Raw genomic sequence first — 16,128 nt, 5'->3', positions numbered from 1 at the left:
GTTTCTGTTGTCTGTGTTCTAGTTTTTTGACCACAAGGCACATGGGATTTCAGCTTCCTGAGGGGAATCAAACCCGCACCCCCTACATTGGAAGGCGAAGTTTTAACCACAGGACCACCAGGGAAGTCCCCTGGCTTGACTTTTTAAATAACTTTGTTAGATATAACTCACATACCATAAAATTCACCCATTTTAAGTATAGAATTCAGAGGCTTTTAGTATATTCACCTGTGCAGCAGTTGTCACACTGAATCTTAGAACATCTTTGTCAGCCCAAAGAAAAACACCACACCCCTAGCCATCAAACCATGATCTAACCAGCACCCCTGCCCCAGGCAATCACTAATTACTCTATAGGTTTGCTTATTTTCAACATGTCATGTAAATGGGATCATACTATCTGTTGTTCCTTGTGACTGTCTTCTTTCTCTTAGCATAGTATTTCAAGGTTCATCATTATTGTAGCATTTATCAGTACTACATTCCTTTGTACGACCAAGTAATATTCCATTATATGGTTACCCACATTTCCTTTATCCATTCATTCATCAGTTGATGGACATTTGGGTTGTTTCTAGTTTGGGTAGTTTGGGGCTATTATAAATAATGCCCCAATAAGCATTCAGATACAAGTATTTGTTTGAATACCTGTTTTCAGCTTTTTTGAGTGTATATCTAGCAGTGGAGTTGCTGGATCATGTGATAACTCGGTGTTTAACTTTTTGAGGAACTGCCAGACTGTTTTCTAAAGTAGCTGCACCATTTTACATTCCCACGACAGTGGATCAGGGTTTCACTTCACATCCTCACCAGTACTCTGTTTCTTTCATTATGAAAAGTGAAAGTGAAGTTGCTCAGTTTTGCTCCTCTGTCCCTGGGATTTTCCAGGCAAGAGTACTGGAGTAGGTTGCCAAATGGAGTGGGTTCCATTTCTTTCTTTCATTATAGCCAGTTTAAAAAATAACAGCCTTATTGTGATGTAATTTATGATTCAATCTCAATTTTTGAAGGATATTTTTGCTGGGAAAAGAGTCCTAGCTTACTTTCAGCAGATTGAAAGATACTAATCCATTGTTATTGTCATTTTTTTTTAGTGGAAGTATAGATGATTTATAATGTTGTGTTCTATTCCAGTGTCTTATGATTTCCAATTTTACTGAAGGGAAATCTATCCAAAAGTCTGTGCAAGTACTGCATGATTAGGGGAAGTCCCTGACAGTCCAGTGGTTGGGACTCTACACTTTCAATGCCAGGGCCCAGGTTCATTCCCTGGTTGCAGAACTAAGATCCCACAAGCTGCTTGGTGTAGCCAAAAAAGGAAAGGGGGGAAAAAACACCCCACAAATTCTGCAGTTGATGTATTTTGGTATGGATTTCTTTTTATGTCTTGCTCAGAATATGTTTCCTTTCTTGAATCTGAAGATTTGTGTCTTTCACCCTGGAAATGTTCCAGCTGTTATGTTTTCAAATATTCTGCCCCAGTTTCTCCTCTTTCTGGAGCTACATTTATGTTAGACTTTCTTACTCTATCTTCCATGCCTTTTAACTTCTCATATTTCCATCTGTTTTCTTTATCATTCTGTGTATGCATCTATTAAGTCAGAAACTATAAAGGATCTTAAATTTTACCCTATTTTTCAGCTCACAAGTTAGCCAGACACATACAGAGATGCTTACACATGTACTGATGACACAGGACACCTGGGTGAGGGATACAGATGGTTTCTTATAGCAATACCTTGCATTCATTCCCTACACCCTAATTCCCACAAGGTGATGTGATAAGAGCTACATGATACCTGTGCATATAGTTGAGTGCATCCCAGGAAAGGAACCCCAAAATTCAGAGACTATGAGCACTTGAGGTTTTCTGGCATATCTTCCAGAGAAATTACTTTTTACTGTGAGATGTAGGGAAATCTCCCCTGGCTGAGAGAGGAAGGGACCTTGAGTTTTATTGTCCTGAATGTAGGGAAACGTCTCCAGGGAGAGAAAAGAAAGGGCGTTATCTTTGCTACTATGAAATGTCTCTGGGGAGTGTGTGACCCCCAAATTGCTCCAGAGGAATACAGCCACCAAGGCCATTTGCTACTTAACATGTCCTTTGCTCAGAAGGCTTGGACCATGTAGGAGTGTGAGAAATACGTAGAGACAGATCCTGGACACTTTCTTCTGATTTTCCCCCCAGGTTACTAATTTCCTTCCTCTTCAGCTCTGTGTCGTCTACTGAAACAGTGTACTGGTTCAAAATTAGGAAAGGAGTACATCAAGGCTGTATATTGCCACCCTACTTATTTAACTTATATACAGAGTGCATCATGTGAAGTGCTGGGCTGGATGACTCATAGCTGGAATCAAGATTGCTGGGAGAAATATCAATAACTTTAGATGTGTAGATGATACCATTCTAATGACAGAAAGCAAAGAGGAACTAAAGAGCCTCTTAATGAGGGTGAAGAGGAGAGTGAAAAAGCTGGCTTGAGACTCAACATTCAAAAAACTAAGATAATGGCATCCGGTCCCATCAGTTCATGACAAATAGAAGGGGGGAAAGTGGAAGCAGTGACAGATTTTATTTTCTTGGGCTCCAAAATCATTGTGGACAGCAATTGTAGCCACAAAATTAAGCTGCTTGCTCTTTGGAAGGAAAGCTTTGACAAACCTAGTGTATAGTCAAAGCTGTGGTTTTTCCAGTAGTCATGTACAGATGCGAGAGCTGTACCATGAAGAAGGCTGATCACTGAAGAACCTATACTTTTGAATTGTGGTGTTGGAGAAGATTCTTGAGAGTCCCTTGGACTGCAAGGAGATCAAACTAGTCAATCCTAAAGGAAATCAACCCTGAATATTCATTGGAAAGACTGATGCTGAAGCTCCAATACTTTGGCCACCTGATGCTAAGAGCTGACTCATTGCAGAAGACCCTGATGCTGGGAAGGATAGAAAGCTCTAGGGAGTGGCAGAGGAGGAGATGTTTAGATAGCATTACCAGCTCAGTGGCCATGAATTTGAGCAAACTCTAGTTAGGAGATAGTGGAGGGCAGAGGAGCCTGTATACTGTAGTCCATGGGGTTGCAGAGTTGGACACACAACTGAGCAACTGAGCAGTCTCCTGTTCTACAAAGTCTATCTGTTGAATTCTGAATTTTGGTTATCGTATCTTTCATTCCTAAAAGTTCTGTTGACAAGGTCAATCTAACAGTTGTGTTTACTGCAGATATTTTCAAGCTTGTCTTTTATTTTTGTAAACATAAGTTTAATAGCTTTATACTGCTATGTCTGATACTGTTTATTTCTGTTACAACTAATTCTCATTCCTGGCGCCTTGTTTCCATTTTGTGCTTGACTATTTCTGTTCGCTACACATTGTCCTGTGGTAACTATTTAAGGCATAAGATAAAGGGCTTGTCCTCCAGAGACATTTTTGCATTTGTTTCTGCCAGGTGCTTTGGGGGTAGGATTGCTTTAGTCTAAATTCATGACTTGAATTTTTTTTTTAAATATGTGATTGATAAAAATTGGGTTGAAAAGATTTTCTTAGGCTTGTGGTTTCAGGGTCTCTCCCACTCAGCACCTCACTAATTGGTAACTTTATTTGTAGATACCTGGGGATAGAGGTGGGGTTTAATTTTAGTTTACCTTTGCCCAAATGATAGAGCGCTTTGGGGTGACGATTTTATGGGGAAACAGTTCCCACCATGGTTTTGCCCTGACTTTGATTCTGTCCATCTTTTCCCTCCAAGGCTAGCAAAACTGATATTCAAATTCTCAGAATTAGACAGCTGTCCTCAGGACAAAAACAGCTGTCAGTATTCTCCTTACCTCTCTGGGTTCTCACTTTTGACTTGATCATTTTATCTTGTCAGAAATTTACTGTATTTAATCATTTCTTCTTTTTTTTTTAACTTTATAAAAAAATTATATTTTATATTGGAGCATAGTTGAATAACAATGTTATGTTAGTTTCATCTGTACAGCAAAGTGATTCAGTTATGCATACATACACATGTATCCTTTTTCAGATTCTTTTCCCTTTTAGGTTATTACAGAGTACTGAGCAGAGTTCCCTGTGCTATACAGTAGACCCTTGTTGGTTATTGGTTTTAAATAAAGTTGTGTGTCCATGTCAATCCCGAACTTCCAGTCTATTCCCCCCACCCTGTATTTAATAATTTCTTATTTTATCCAGCACTAATCTAGTAGGATCAATTGTCAATAAGCCTTTTCTGTAAGGGGCCAAATAGTAAATGTTTTAGGCTTTGTAGGCTAGACATTCTCTGTTGTAAGTTCCCAACCATGCAGTATGTGAATAAACAGGCATTGTGTTTCAATAAAACTTTATTTAAGAAACACAGGCTGCAGGCCAGATTTGGCCTGTAAGTCATAGTTTTTTCAACTCCTGACCTAGAATATATTGTGTGCTCATTATGTCAATAACATTTGTTAAATATTGGTTACTTTCCTTCTTTTGTTACGTTTCTCTCATTACACACTAAACATTATATTTTAGTTTTTTTTTCTCAAAGTTGAGTACCATGCTGTTTAAATTAGTTACACTTAATATGATTATAATATTTCTAATTCTTGTTCCCATCCCATTGTTATTTTGTGTTCTTTCCTTATGCTTTTGTCAAATGAAGTGTTTTTGTTGAGTTTTGTGAAATATTCTTGTGGTATTTTAATTGGAATTTTATTAAACTCACTAATATAGGAAGAAATATCTTTGCTATATTTAAACCTTTCTTTTAAGAATATGAAATATATTTCTTGATCCAAATCTTTCTTTATTCTTCCCAGTAATATTTGGTCATTTTCTTTATATCATGAAGATGTGTCTTTTGTTAGGTTAATTGGTAGCTTAATTTTTCATGCTATTGTTAATTGAACACTTTTTAAAAATTATATTTTCTAGTTAGTTATTACTATTACATGAGAATACATTTGACTTTTGTGGATTTGTATTTATCTTTTATTTACCCGCTTTCCTGAAGTTTTAATTGTCTATTGTTAATGACTGATTTTCTTTGGATTGAGTTAGTATTTAATCAGATTGTTTACATGTAATGATATTCTCATCCTTTCTAGTATGTTTCTCTTTTTGCATTGGCCAGAATGTTCAGCATGAGACTGAAAATAAGAAAACAGTCTCATTTTTGCCCCTATTTTTAATGGATTCACCTTTATTGTAAAATATAAGATATTGTGTTGGGTCTTGATTTTAAGTACTTCTAATTTTATGTTTTAGTGTACCTATTAGAAATGATTTAACAGACACCATTTCAAATATACATTGATAATACATACTGTATGAATCCATATATATGAATCAAGAAATTTAAGAGCAGGCAAAACTTATCTATGGTGATAAAGTCAGATAGTGGTTATATATAGGGTGTATTAACTGGGAAAGAGCATGGGAAAGCATACTAATGTGCTAGAAATGTTCTATACCTGTTCTTAAAAGCATTACTGCTGAAGGCTGTGGAGTAGGAAAATTATGTCCTTGCTGCCATGCTTCAGAATATAACTGATTAGAGGATGCCACCCTGCGAGGAATAACCAAAGAGCAGTGTAGCTTGAAAGTAGGGAAGGACACATTAAGGTTGAGATGGTAAAGAATCTGCCTGCAATGCAGGAGACCTGGGTTCGATTACTGGGTTGGGAAGATCCCCTGGAGAAGGAAATGGCAACCCACTCCAGTATTCTTGCCTGGAGAATCCCATGGACAGAGAAGCCTGACAGGGCTGCAGTCCATGGGGTCGCAAAGAGTCAGACACAGCCCAGCAACTAACACTACTATTGACTACATGCTAACTGTGAATCCACAATGTATCACTACAGTTACAAAACATTTAGTCAAACGTGTACTATTGAGATGGTTAAATATACATATCCAATCATGCCGTGGAATAATGTTAGAAATCTTTATTATAGACTCCTGTGGCCTGTTTTGATCCAAAAATAAAAAACGTATGAAAAATTTGCAGAAGGATGAGACAGGAACAGTAAAACCTGAGAAGGAATGTGAGGAAAGGTTATGTAATGATGCCATGGGCCCTTTTGTCCTGCTTTGTCATAACGCTGAAGGACTGTGTGCCTCTGCTTCCGGGTCATTGGTGGAGGTCGGTGGTGTGACTTCAGTCTTTTTATTCTGTGAAAAACTTCCATATTGGACCGGGCCTTGGAGAAAACATACTTCGGCAAAAGGCCAGTGCTTTTAAACTGGATATAAAATGGGGAGGTGCCTTTGGATATGAGGGGAATGATGGTCATAAAATATTCTCCACTGGGACTTCCTTGGTTGCCTAGTGCTTAAGACTTCACCTTCCAATGTAGGGAGCGTAGGTTCAATCCCTGGTCAAGGACCTTAAGATTTCACGTGCCTTATAGCCAAAAACTCAAAACATAAAATGCAGAAGCAATATTGTAATAAATTCAATAAAGACTTTTTTTAAATGGTTCACATTTTAAAAAAATCTTTTAAAAATAAAAAAGTATGTACCTTCACCACTAAGAAAAAAATCAGGGTGGGGAATTCCCTGGTGGTCCAGTGGTTAAGACTCTCTGCTTCCACTGAGGAGGGCGAGGATTTAGTCCCTGGTTGGGGAACGAAGATCCCGTATGTTGTGCAGCATGGCACATACACACACACACACACACACACACACACACAGGGCAAAAAACTGCACAAGAGAAGTCTGGGACATCTTTTTATTCCAGATAGTAAAGAAGCTCTCAAAGTCTAAGTTTATGTCAAAAGGACGGAAGAGACAGTCCTGGTGTCTGAGTGATCCCCTGGGCCCAGCAAAGGGACCAAATTTCCAGAGCCTTGAAGACAAGGGGTAACACCCCAAAATATGGATGCATTTTCCACTCTACCTTCATTGGCCGAGCAGCTGCCAAGAGCAAAGGCCGCATCTTCTGATAACCTGGCAAACAAATGCAGTATTGCCTCACAAATTGATTGCTTCTTTGAGGTACCGAGTGGTGTATTTGGGGAGAAACTTCAAAAACAAGTTGAGGAGCGTCTGTCCTTCTGTGAGATTGGAGAGATTCCACTAAAGAATCTGGGTGTCATGGTGGAGGCAATGGTTCAGGCAGAGGAAGCGGCTACTGAGATTACTAGGAAGCTAGAGAAACAGAAGAAACGCTTGAAGAAGGAAAAGAAAAGGCTGGCTGCGATTGCCCTGGCATCTTCAAAAAATAGTCGTGCCCCAGAGGAGTATGAGGAGACAAGTGAAAGACCCAAAAAGAGGAAAAAGCAAAAGCCCCAGGAGGCTTCCTTGGTAGCTCAGATGTTAAAGAATCTGCTTGCAGTGCAGGAGACCCGGGTTTGATCCCTGGGTTGGGAAGATCCCCTGGAGAAGGGAATGGCTACCCACTCCAGTATTCTTGCCTGGAGAATTCCATGGACAGAGGAGCTGGCAGGCTACAGTCCATGGGATCACAAAGAATCAGACACGACTTAGCGACTAACGCTAACAGGAGGCTCCTCTGAAGAGTGGAATGGAAGACCCGTCTCTTTTTTCAAACCCTAGAAAAATATTTTTCCAGGGAGGAGCTGGTCAATAATGATCTTGAAAAGAGGTGGCACTGGAAGGCTTCCCAAGAGAAAGAAATCTTTCCCCAAAAAAGGAACCAGTTAGTGACCCCAAGAGTCAGGAAACAAGAGGGTCCCCAAGAAAAAGAGGAAATTGTCCTCCAAGGAGGAGCCTCTCATAAGTGGATCTGAAGAGGCTACTGCCAGCAAGCTCAGCGGCTCCAAGAAAACAAAAATCTCAGGGAAATTAGAATGGACATCTTGCCCGTGGGGCGTAATGTGTGGAGGTATTTCCCAGCCCATCCTCTAAAGCCCCCAAAAAATCAAAACTAAAGAAGCAAAAAGGACTAGAGAGTCAAACTGGAAAGGTTCCCCCTGGCCAGTTTTGAAACAGTTTGAGAATCAATAAGGGTGATAGTTATATTGAATTGAAACATACCTAATGTTTAATCCATGAATTTATAATGATACTGAGAAAAAAATTGACCGATAGAGGTTACCAGAGAATTAACTCATTATTTTGAAAACTAATAAAGGGGAAAAAAATCCAACATTTATCCTGTCTTTCGTATGTGAACCCAGGCCCCCTACATTGGGAGCAGGGAGTCTTTTAAGATGGCTTAAGCTACCCATTGATGGTTAATGCTTGCGGGGGTGGTGCTCTGTTATGTCCAACTCTTTGTGACCCTGTGGACTGTAGCCTGCCAGGTTCCTCTGTCCATGGGATTTCCCAGACAAGAATATTGAAGCAGGTTGCCATTTCTTCCTCCCGTAAATCTTCCCAACCTAGGGATCGAACCTGCATCTAAATTTCCTGCATTGACAGGTGGCTTCTTTACCGCTAGCACCACCTGGGAAGCCCCTAAGCTACATATTATCCCAGGAATTAGCTCAGCGGTGTCACAGTTTTTATGCTTGGTAAAAGTATTCTTTCAGGTTGAGACTAGATGATTCCAAAGCACAGCATCTTGCTGATAAACCATTGCTCTCATTGACAGTGCTCGTCCTTCTTTTCCAGATTTCCCCTCGGGCAGAGAACTCAGTTATTCCTTTGTTTTTTGGATTTTCAGTGTGCTTTGATCATTTTCTCACACTTCTTTCCCCATTTGCCTTCCCTCTATTCTTCAGACCTAGGCCAGGTCCCCTTTTTCTGCAAGCCTTTTCCTAATAAGCCCTTCCCTAATAATATCTTTTGTGCTTCTTTTAGCATTGGGGGAAAACCAGGTTATTTTGCTATTTAAGTGAGCCTTCAGTTAGTTAAAGATTATGTATTTCAAATGTCACCTGTTTTAAATGTCAAAACAGTTTTTTGACCAAAAAAAGTCTCATTACTCTGGGCACAGTTGGAACAGTAAATATTGTGATTAATGCAAAGCATGGAATTCCACTGGTATTTTTCTCCCTCATTTTTAGGACCATGGCTGCTGTTCCTCAGAATAATCTACAGGAACAACTGGAACGCCATTCGGCGAGAAAGCTTAACGATAAAGCGAGTCTTTCAAAACCGAAATCTTCGTAAGTACTTTAGTTTGCTTTCATACGGGCACCAACACTCAAGTGAAAAGAAGCATCTCTTACAGCTCTTTCATCGTAGAGATGAGAAAATGAAGCTGAGAGGGTCAATGGTTTTCCCACTTTACAAAATAATAATAAAGCGTGTTTTAGCAACGCCAGGTAATGAATTTTTCAGCACCTTTGCACAGTTTCTAGCACATGATATTTGCTCAATAAATATTTATTGAATGAACAACGAATCTTGTAAATATGAGAAAATTGGTGTTTTTTATTTTTTAATTTTTACTTTTGGCAGTGCTGGGTCTTCATTGCTGTGTGGGCTTTTCTCTAGTTACAATGCTCGGGGGCTGCTCTCTAGTTGCAGTGCACGGGCTTCTCATTGTGGTGACTTCTCTTGTTGTGGTTCCTGGGCTCTAGAGTACAGAACCAGTAGTTGTGACAGACAGGCTTAGTTCCTCCCTGGCATGTGGGATCATCCCAGACCAGGGATCGAACCTATGTCTCCAGCATTAGTAGGTGGATTCTTTACCACTAAGCCAGCAGGGAAGACCCAAATCAGTATTTTTAATATCTTAATATAATTTTATGTCCTTTTCAAAAGCCATGTAATAAGAAAACTATAGCTCTCCAGTTCTGTTCTTTCCTTCAAGCTGTATTCCAAAGTCCTTCTAACAATACCTAATGATGTATAGCCCTCATTGTGCCCTTAGCAGGTTCTAGGCACATTCTTTGTACCTGACTTTAAAGTTACCATTGACCTTCGTGTCAGTAAATCCAGCAGATGTCCAGGGCCCTTGCCCCTTTCACTTGTCTTTCAGATTTCAGCATAGCTGAAAGTTTTTAATTCTTTTCCCCATAAAACTTTTATCAGAGTCACAACAAGTAGTCCCATTTGCATCTCTTCTCTTCTTTGCTTCTGCTTTCCCCACCTCTGGAGAGGTGGTTAATTAAGGACTATGAGCCTGAGAGACAAAGTAATGGGAATGGCCTGGATAGTCTCAAAGCTGAGTAATGAGCTCCTGAATAGGAAGGCTCAGAGCATACAAAGCATAATGTAAGTTACCTTACATATTTTAAAGTCAGAGAGGCATATAGATTCTTTGCTCATTTGGGATACAATGAAGGTTAAGTCATTATATAAATTAGTAAAAAAAAAAAAAAAATCAGAGTTTTGTATACCTTCTGGGTTTGTTAAAATTAATCCATCTAATTCGGTTTTTCGATTCTTTTTCAGAGGTTTCACTTTTAAAAAGAAAGCGCCTTCAGCCAATGATGTCTCTGTAACCAGTGTGTCAGTGGCAAAAACACCTGTGTTGAGTGATAAAGATGTTAATATCACTGAGGCCTTTTCCTTCAGTGAACCTTTACCCCACACCACTCATCAGCAGACGGGGATCAATGACTTTAAAAGTGCTCCATCCGGACCACAAACTAAGAGAGTTGGTTCAAAACCACTATTGCCAAGTTTGTCACAGGTTCCCCAGGAAGTTTCATGTACAGCCCAGAACACACCGGTTATAAAGCAATCCTGCAATGCTACTTTCAAGAAATTAGAATTTAGTTCCTCATCAGATTCTCTTATTCCCTTCAATGATTGGGATGATATAGATGACTTCGATACTTCTGGAAATTCTAAAGCATTTGTGACACCGTGCAAAAACCGCTTTGTAAGAGTAAGCACTGCTCAGAAATCAAAAAAGTCTAAGAGGAACTTAGTAAAAGCACAGCTTAATCAAACAAATGCAGGAAAGACTGGTTTGGCTCCCTCCTCCTCTGAGAGCAAGCAGGGACGTTTGGCTGAGAAACAGAAGGGTGACTCAGAGTGGTTAAGTAGTGATGTGATTTGCATTGATGATGACCCCAATTCCGAAGAGCTGATAAATGAAGATACTCAGGAAAATCACTCGTTAAAAACTCATTTGGGAGCGGAAAGAGGTAAAAATTATTATTTCATTTCAGTAGGTTGATTGTATTAGTTTATTCAAAGCTAGACATTGGGAAGAGTAACAAATATGATTTAGCTTTTGTCCTTAGGATATATAGAGGTGCTTATTGAACCATCTGTTGGCCATGTTCTTGAGGCAGAGCATTCTAAGGAAATGGAAGATTTTATTCTGCTAATACAGTTTTTATATTAGCAAGGATAGCTCTGTGATTTTAAATATGAAGAAATATGTAGAGAATATACTGCTTAATGGAGTAAGTCAGAGAGAAAGAAAATTACTGTGATATCACATGTGGAATCTAAAAAATAATAAAAATAAATATACAAAACGGAAGCAGGGACATAGAAAACAAACATGGTTACCAAAGGGGAGAGGGACGTGGGGGACAAATTAGGAATATGGAATTAATAGTTACAAACTGCTATACGTAAAATAGGTAAGCAATAGGGATTTACTGTATAGCACCGGGGGTTATACCCATTATCTGATAATGTCCTGTGATGAAATAAAATCTGCAGAAAACTGAACTCCCTTGGCTGTACACCTGAAACTAACCCAATATTGTAAATCAACTAAACTTACGTAAAAAGAAGAGAAGGTTCCATAGAAGTTCAAATGGCTTCTTGATGGTGTGCTGACTAGTTGGTAGTAGAATTGGGATGTAAAACTAAGCCTTTGTGTTATAATTCTTTTATGATTTGCACTACCTAATATTGATGAATAATACAATATAATCATGCTATTCAAGTATTGTAAATTAAATTCAAATAGCTTTCTGTTTAGGTCTCAGTTATTAGATGTCTAGAACTTAATAGCTGAGATCAGCCATATGTGGAGGTACACACTTAATGAAATAATTGTAAATATGAGACTAATATTTTTAAACACCTGAATCCCATCAAGGTTACTGCAGGGTAAGAGGGGACTGAAAAGTGACTGATTATAAGAAAAACTATAGTCTAATCAAATGTGTTACTATTTATGAAGAGAAAATTGGCCAAAGGTAAACTAGAGAGCAACGATTTGGCACTGTTTTCCCACATAGTTGAGAGAGAGACAATTATTCTGGGAGACTTAAATAACTAAGATGCCTTTGGGATAAGGTAGACATAGTTTATATGTATCAACAATGGTACTTGTGTAACCCTCAGGCTTACTTACTGTACTTTACCCTTATTTAAATGTGAATGAAAAATAGAGAAATGAAAGGACTGATACTAAATGTGAGTTTCATAATTTAACTGGAGACAATTATGAAAATCCTTAAGCAAATCATCAGCCTCAATCCAGCTTTTGTTGGACTTAATCCAGTTGATTCAGTCACCTTCCGTGAAGAAACAAGCCAACATTAATGTGTGAAAGGAGAGAACTCATATAGTACAAAGTGCTACTAGCACTTTTATCTTATCCAAAGCACTCACTTTTAAATGCTCACACCCTGTTCTTTCTGGCTCGTTAATATTAAAACAACCTACACTTATCAACTATTTTACCTAATTTTTTAAACTTTTCATTTTGTATTGGGGTATAGCCAGTTAACAGTGTTGTGATGGTTTTAGACGAACAGTGAAGGGACTCAGCGATACACATACGTGTATCCATCCCCCCACCAGCTCCCCTTCCGTCCAGCCTGCCGCATCACATTGAGCAGAGCTCCCTGCGCTGGACAGTCGGATCTTGTTGGTTGGGGAGTTTGGGGCGGCATGTACACTGCTATGTTTAAAGCGGATAACCATCAACTCTTTTACTTTAGGTAATTGGGAAAAGAAGAAAAACTCGGAAGAAACAGAATTACATTCAGTTGAGAAGTCTTCATGTGTTGAGCTTGACGAAGATGATTATGACATAGATTTTGTCCCACCTTCTCCAGAAGAAGGAATGACTTCTACCTCTTCGTCCTCTTTAAAATGCTCCAGGTAAAATAGTTTTATTAATTAATAAACATTGTTTCTGAGATAGCTGAAATGATTTTAGTTGTGTAATGTCACCTCAAAACTAATTTCATGCTACTGCAGTTTGTTTTGTATTCAAATGAACACATCAAGAAATTCCTATTTATATACATTTTATTTAATTGTTGGTATTCTAAAACTATATAGTCCCATTATCATTAATTACATGGCACCTCCAAATGGTTTTATGTAGTTGAGCTTGATATGTGGAATGTAGTCCCAAAGATACTGATTTCCTAGACCTGAAATGATCCAAAACTAATACCTTCTTTGCGAAGTGACTTTTACTAAGTAAAGTGTCCTTTCTTCTTCTTTTTAAAATTTTTCTTAATCCAAATATTAATAGAATTGGCCATTGGTATTTGTCATTCACTGAATTTTGATAAATTTGTGACATGATTATGATTAATTGATGGTGCTATGGGAAAATAGAAAATCCACATAGTTCATTAATAGCTTAAAATACTAACAGTCGTCGTTACTGCCATACTGACTCCAGCCTAAATCCACTCAGTTGAGAGGTCTGATATATTCTATGCTGCTAACCGTATTTTGATGAGAAACAAATCCCTCTAGTACATCACCTGAAGGAAGGAAGGCAAACAGGAAGGAGGTGTTTGTCTACATAAGCTTGTTTCTCTGGGTTTTTGTTTTAACAGGTGGGTTGAGATGTTTAAAGAGGTGGGAGAGGGTGAAGTGTGATTGCTATTTGACAACGAAACAGAAAAACTCCAAAAGTTCCCCTCTTTCATCTCCCCCATAAAAATGCAGACAGAGTTGTGGGGGAAAAACTCAGCAAGAGTTCACATAGCATTATTCAACAGCATTCTTATTTCTCAGGTGAAGGAGTTGAAGCCTAGAGAGGAACGGGATTGTCTTGAGATGGCGTAATTAATGGCAAATGGGCTAAGATCCAGTGTAGGGTTATTTCAAGTGTGTATTGCACAGATAACATTGTAGCCACTTTAACAGGATATTGACTGATAGTCTTATAGTCCAACAAACCAAACATTTTTTTAAATTGCCGTATAGTTGATTTACAATATTGTGTTAGTTTCAGTGTACAGCATAGCGATTTCGGGTTTGTATTTTTCTTTTTCTGAGTATACTCCGTTATAGATTGTTACAAGATATTGAACATAATGCTCTGTGCTATACAGTAAATCCTTGTACCTTGTCTATTTTGTATATGAAAGTGAAAGTGTTAGTTGCTCAGTCATGTCCAATCCTTTGCGACCCCATGTACTGTAACTTGCCAGACTCTGTCCATGGAATTTTCCAGGCAAGAATACTGGAGTGGGCAGCCATTCTCTCCTCCAGGGGGTCTCCCCAACCCAGGGATCGAACCGAGGTCTCCTGAACTGCAGGCAGATTCTTCAGCATATGAGCCACCAGAGAAGCCCAGTTTGTGTTTGCATCCCGTCCTCCTGATTTGTTCTCTCTCTTCCCCGTCCACAGTGCTTTATTGCTTCTCAGTATGTGTGTATGAGTTTTTTACATTGCCATAATCAGCATGTTGCTATCATTTTTCAATCTGCTTTTCTTTTGCCATTATTTTTAAAACATCTTCCATATTGCTGGATAGTCATTATTTTTATTCCTCTTAATGGCTACATAATTTATTGAGTTGTCATACCACAATTTAGTATATTTTACCTAGATCTTCAACAGTTGGAAAATGGTTCTTTCGAAGGTTGTTTCCAAGATAAAGTCTCTCTATATATTTTCTACTGCAACCTTGTATACATATTTGTATATATTATAAAACTAAAAGAGGATTTTCACAAAAGCTTTATGTGCAGTGCGCACTTACATTTTCTGTTATATTTTATTACATTTTAAAGTGCTGGTTGTGACTTCTGAACTTATTTCAGAGACGTAATGGTTAGAAAATATATAACAAAAAGGAAAACATGTTTTTCTATCTCCTGAATTCCTAAACCTCTGTAGCTGGCCCTCAAAATCCTCTCTCTGCAGACCCCAAATTACCTTTACAGTTTATCTCCAGTTGTGTTCTTATGGTAACCCTAAGCCCCGTTGCCTAATCACAGTAAACCGACCTTCTCTCTCCTTCATAAGCGTTAGCTTTCTTTGGATTGCCATAGTATCCTCTCTTTAACACTTATTTAATACTAATTTATTTTGTTACTTTTAAAGTATTTTTTATATCCAGCCAGAATGACCATGTTTATGTGTGTTAATATCAGGGCCAAAAGATGGCAAACTTTGAGGGCCAGCTAGGGCTTCCCAGGTGGATCAGTTGGTAAAGGATTCACCTACAATGCAGGAGATGAGAGTTCGATCCCTGGACCGAGGAGATCCCTTAGAGAAGGAAATGGCCACCTGCTCCAGTATTTTTGCCTGGGAAATCCCATGGACAGAGGAACCTGATGGGCTACCGTCCATGGAGTCACAAAAGAGTCTGGACATGACTTAGCAACTAAACCACCACCTAAGAGGTTTTATAATAGAGATACAGAGACATGTTTCTCTTTTCTGTTACATAGTGTCTAACCAGTTGTGGAAAATATTAGAGGGAAAAGTATGCCTTTGGTCTAGTCTGTACTCTGATCAGTTTAATGTTTTTTTAATTTGTAGTATGTTGAAGGATCTTGACACTTCTGACAAAAAGGATAGTCTTAGCACATCAGAAGACTTGTCAAAACCCAAGGAAATGGCCACACAGCAGCCTCATGGAGAAACCAGCACAAGCTGTGAAGGTACAGAAGTATTTTAAACATAATACATGTTGTAGCTGCTTACTTTTGAAAACAAAGTAAGGTTGTATTCTTAGCCTGTTACTGTATAGTATAAGATGATGAATCTATAGTTTCTTTTGACCTAATAGAGAATCATCCATAATAACCAACCACCAGCATTTGCTCAAATAACTTCGAAACTCAGAAACTTGTTTTCTCACCAGATGACTCTCTAACAAGTAGCGTTTTAGAATAGAGAAGGAATTTTTTTCTCATACTGAACCAAAATTTTGCCTTCCTGTAGCTTTAATCTTTGTGAGATAAATGTGAAGTGCCTAGAGCTAAATATTAGATCTTTTACCTCTTTTTTATAGCTACTGATTTCTAGACCTTTCCTAGTTCTCTGGGTTTGGTGTTCACTTAAAGTTTCATACTTTTTGTTTGCTTGATTTATTTCTAATTCATTTTTAAATTTT

The 16,128-nt window shown here is 38.5% G+C and overlaps 1 protein-coding gene across 1 annotated transcript in view; it reads left to right on the top strand.

Annotated features, from left to right (window-relative positions):
• BLM (BLM RecQ like helicase) overlaps window positions 1-16,128 on the top strand; it is an 87,280-nt gene that overhangs the window by 15,490 nt on the left and 55,662 nt on the right. Inside the window, exons 2-5 of the mRNA XM_043922061.1 lie at window positions 8,954-9,055; window positions 10,290-10,990; window positions 12,755-12,917; window positions 15,552-15,673. Coding sequence (XP_043777996.1) covers window positions 8,958-9,055; window positions 10,290-10,990; window positions 12,755-12,917; window positions 15,552-15,673 — 1,084 coding nt within the window. The 5' untranslated portion in view covers window positions 8,954-8,957. The remainder of the gene's footprint in view (window positions 1-8,953; window positions 9,056-10,289; window positions 10,991-12,754; window positions 12,918-15,551; window positions 15,674-16,128) is intronic.

The sequence above is a fragment of the Cervus elaphus genome, chromosome 13 (assembly GCF_910594005.1).
Source record: "Cervus elaphus chromosome 13, mCerEla1.1, whole genome shotgun sequence".
Taxonomy (NCBI): Eukaryota; Metazoa; Chordata; class Mammalia; order Artiodactyla; family Cervidae; genus Cervus; species Cervus elaphus.
This window is presented reverse-complemented; position numbering and strand designations above follow the sequence as displayed.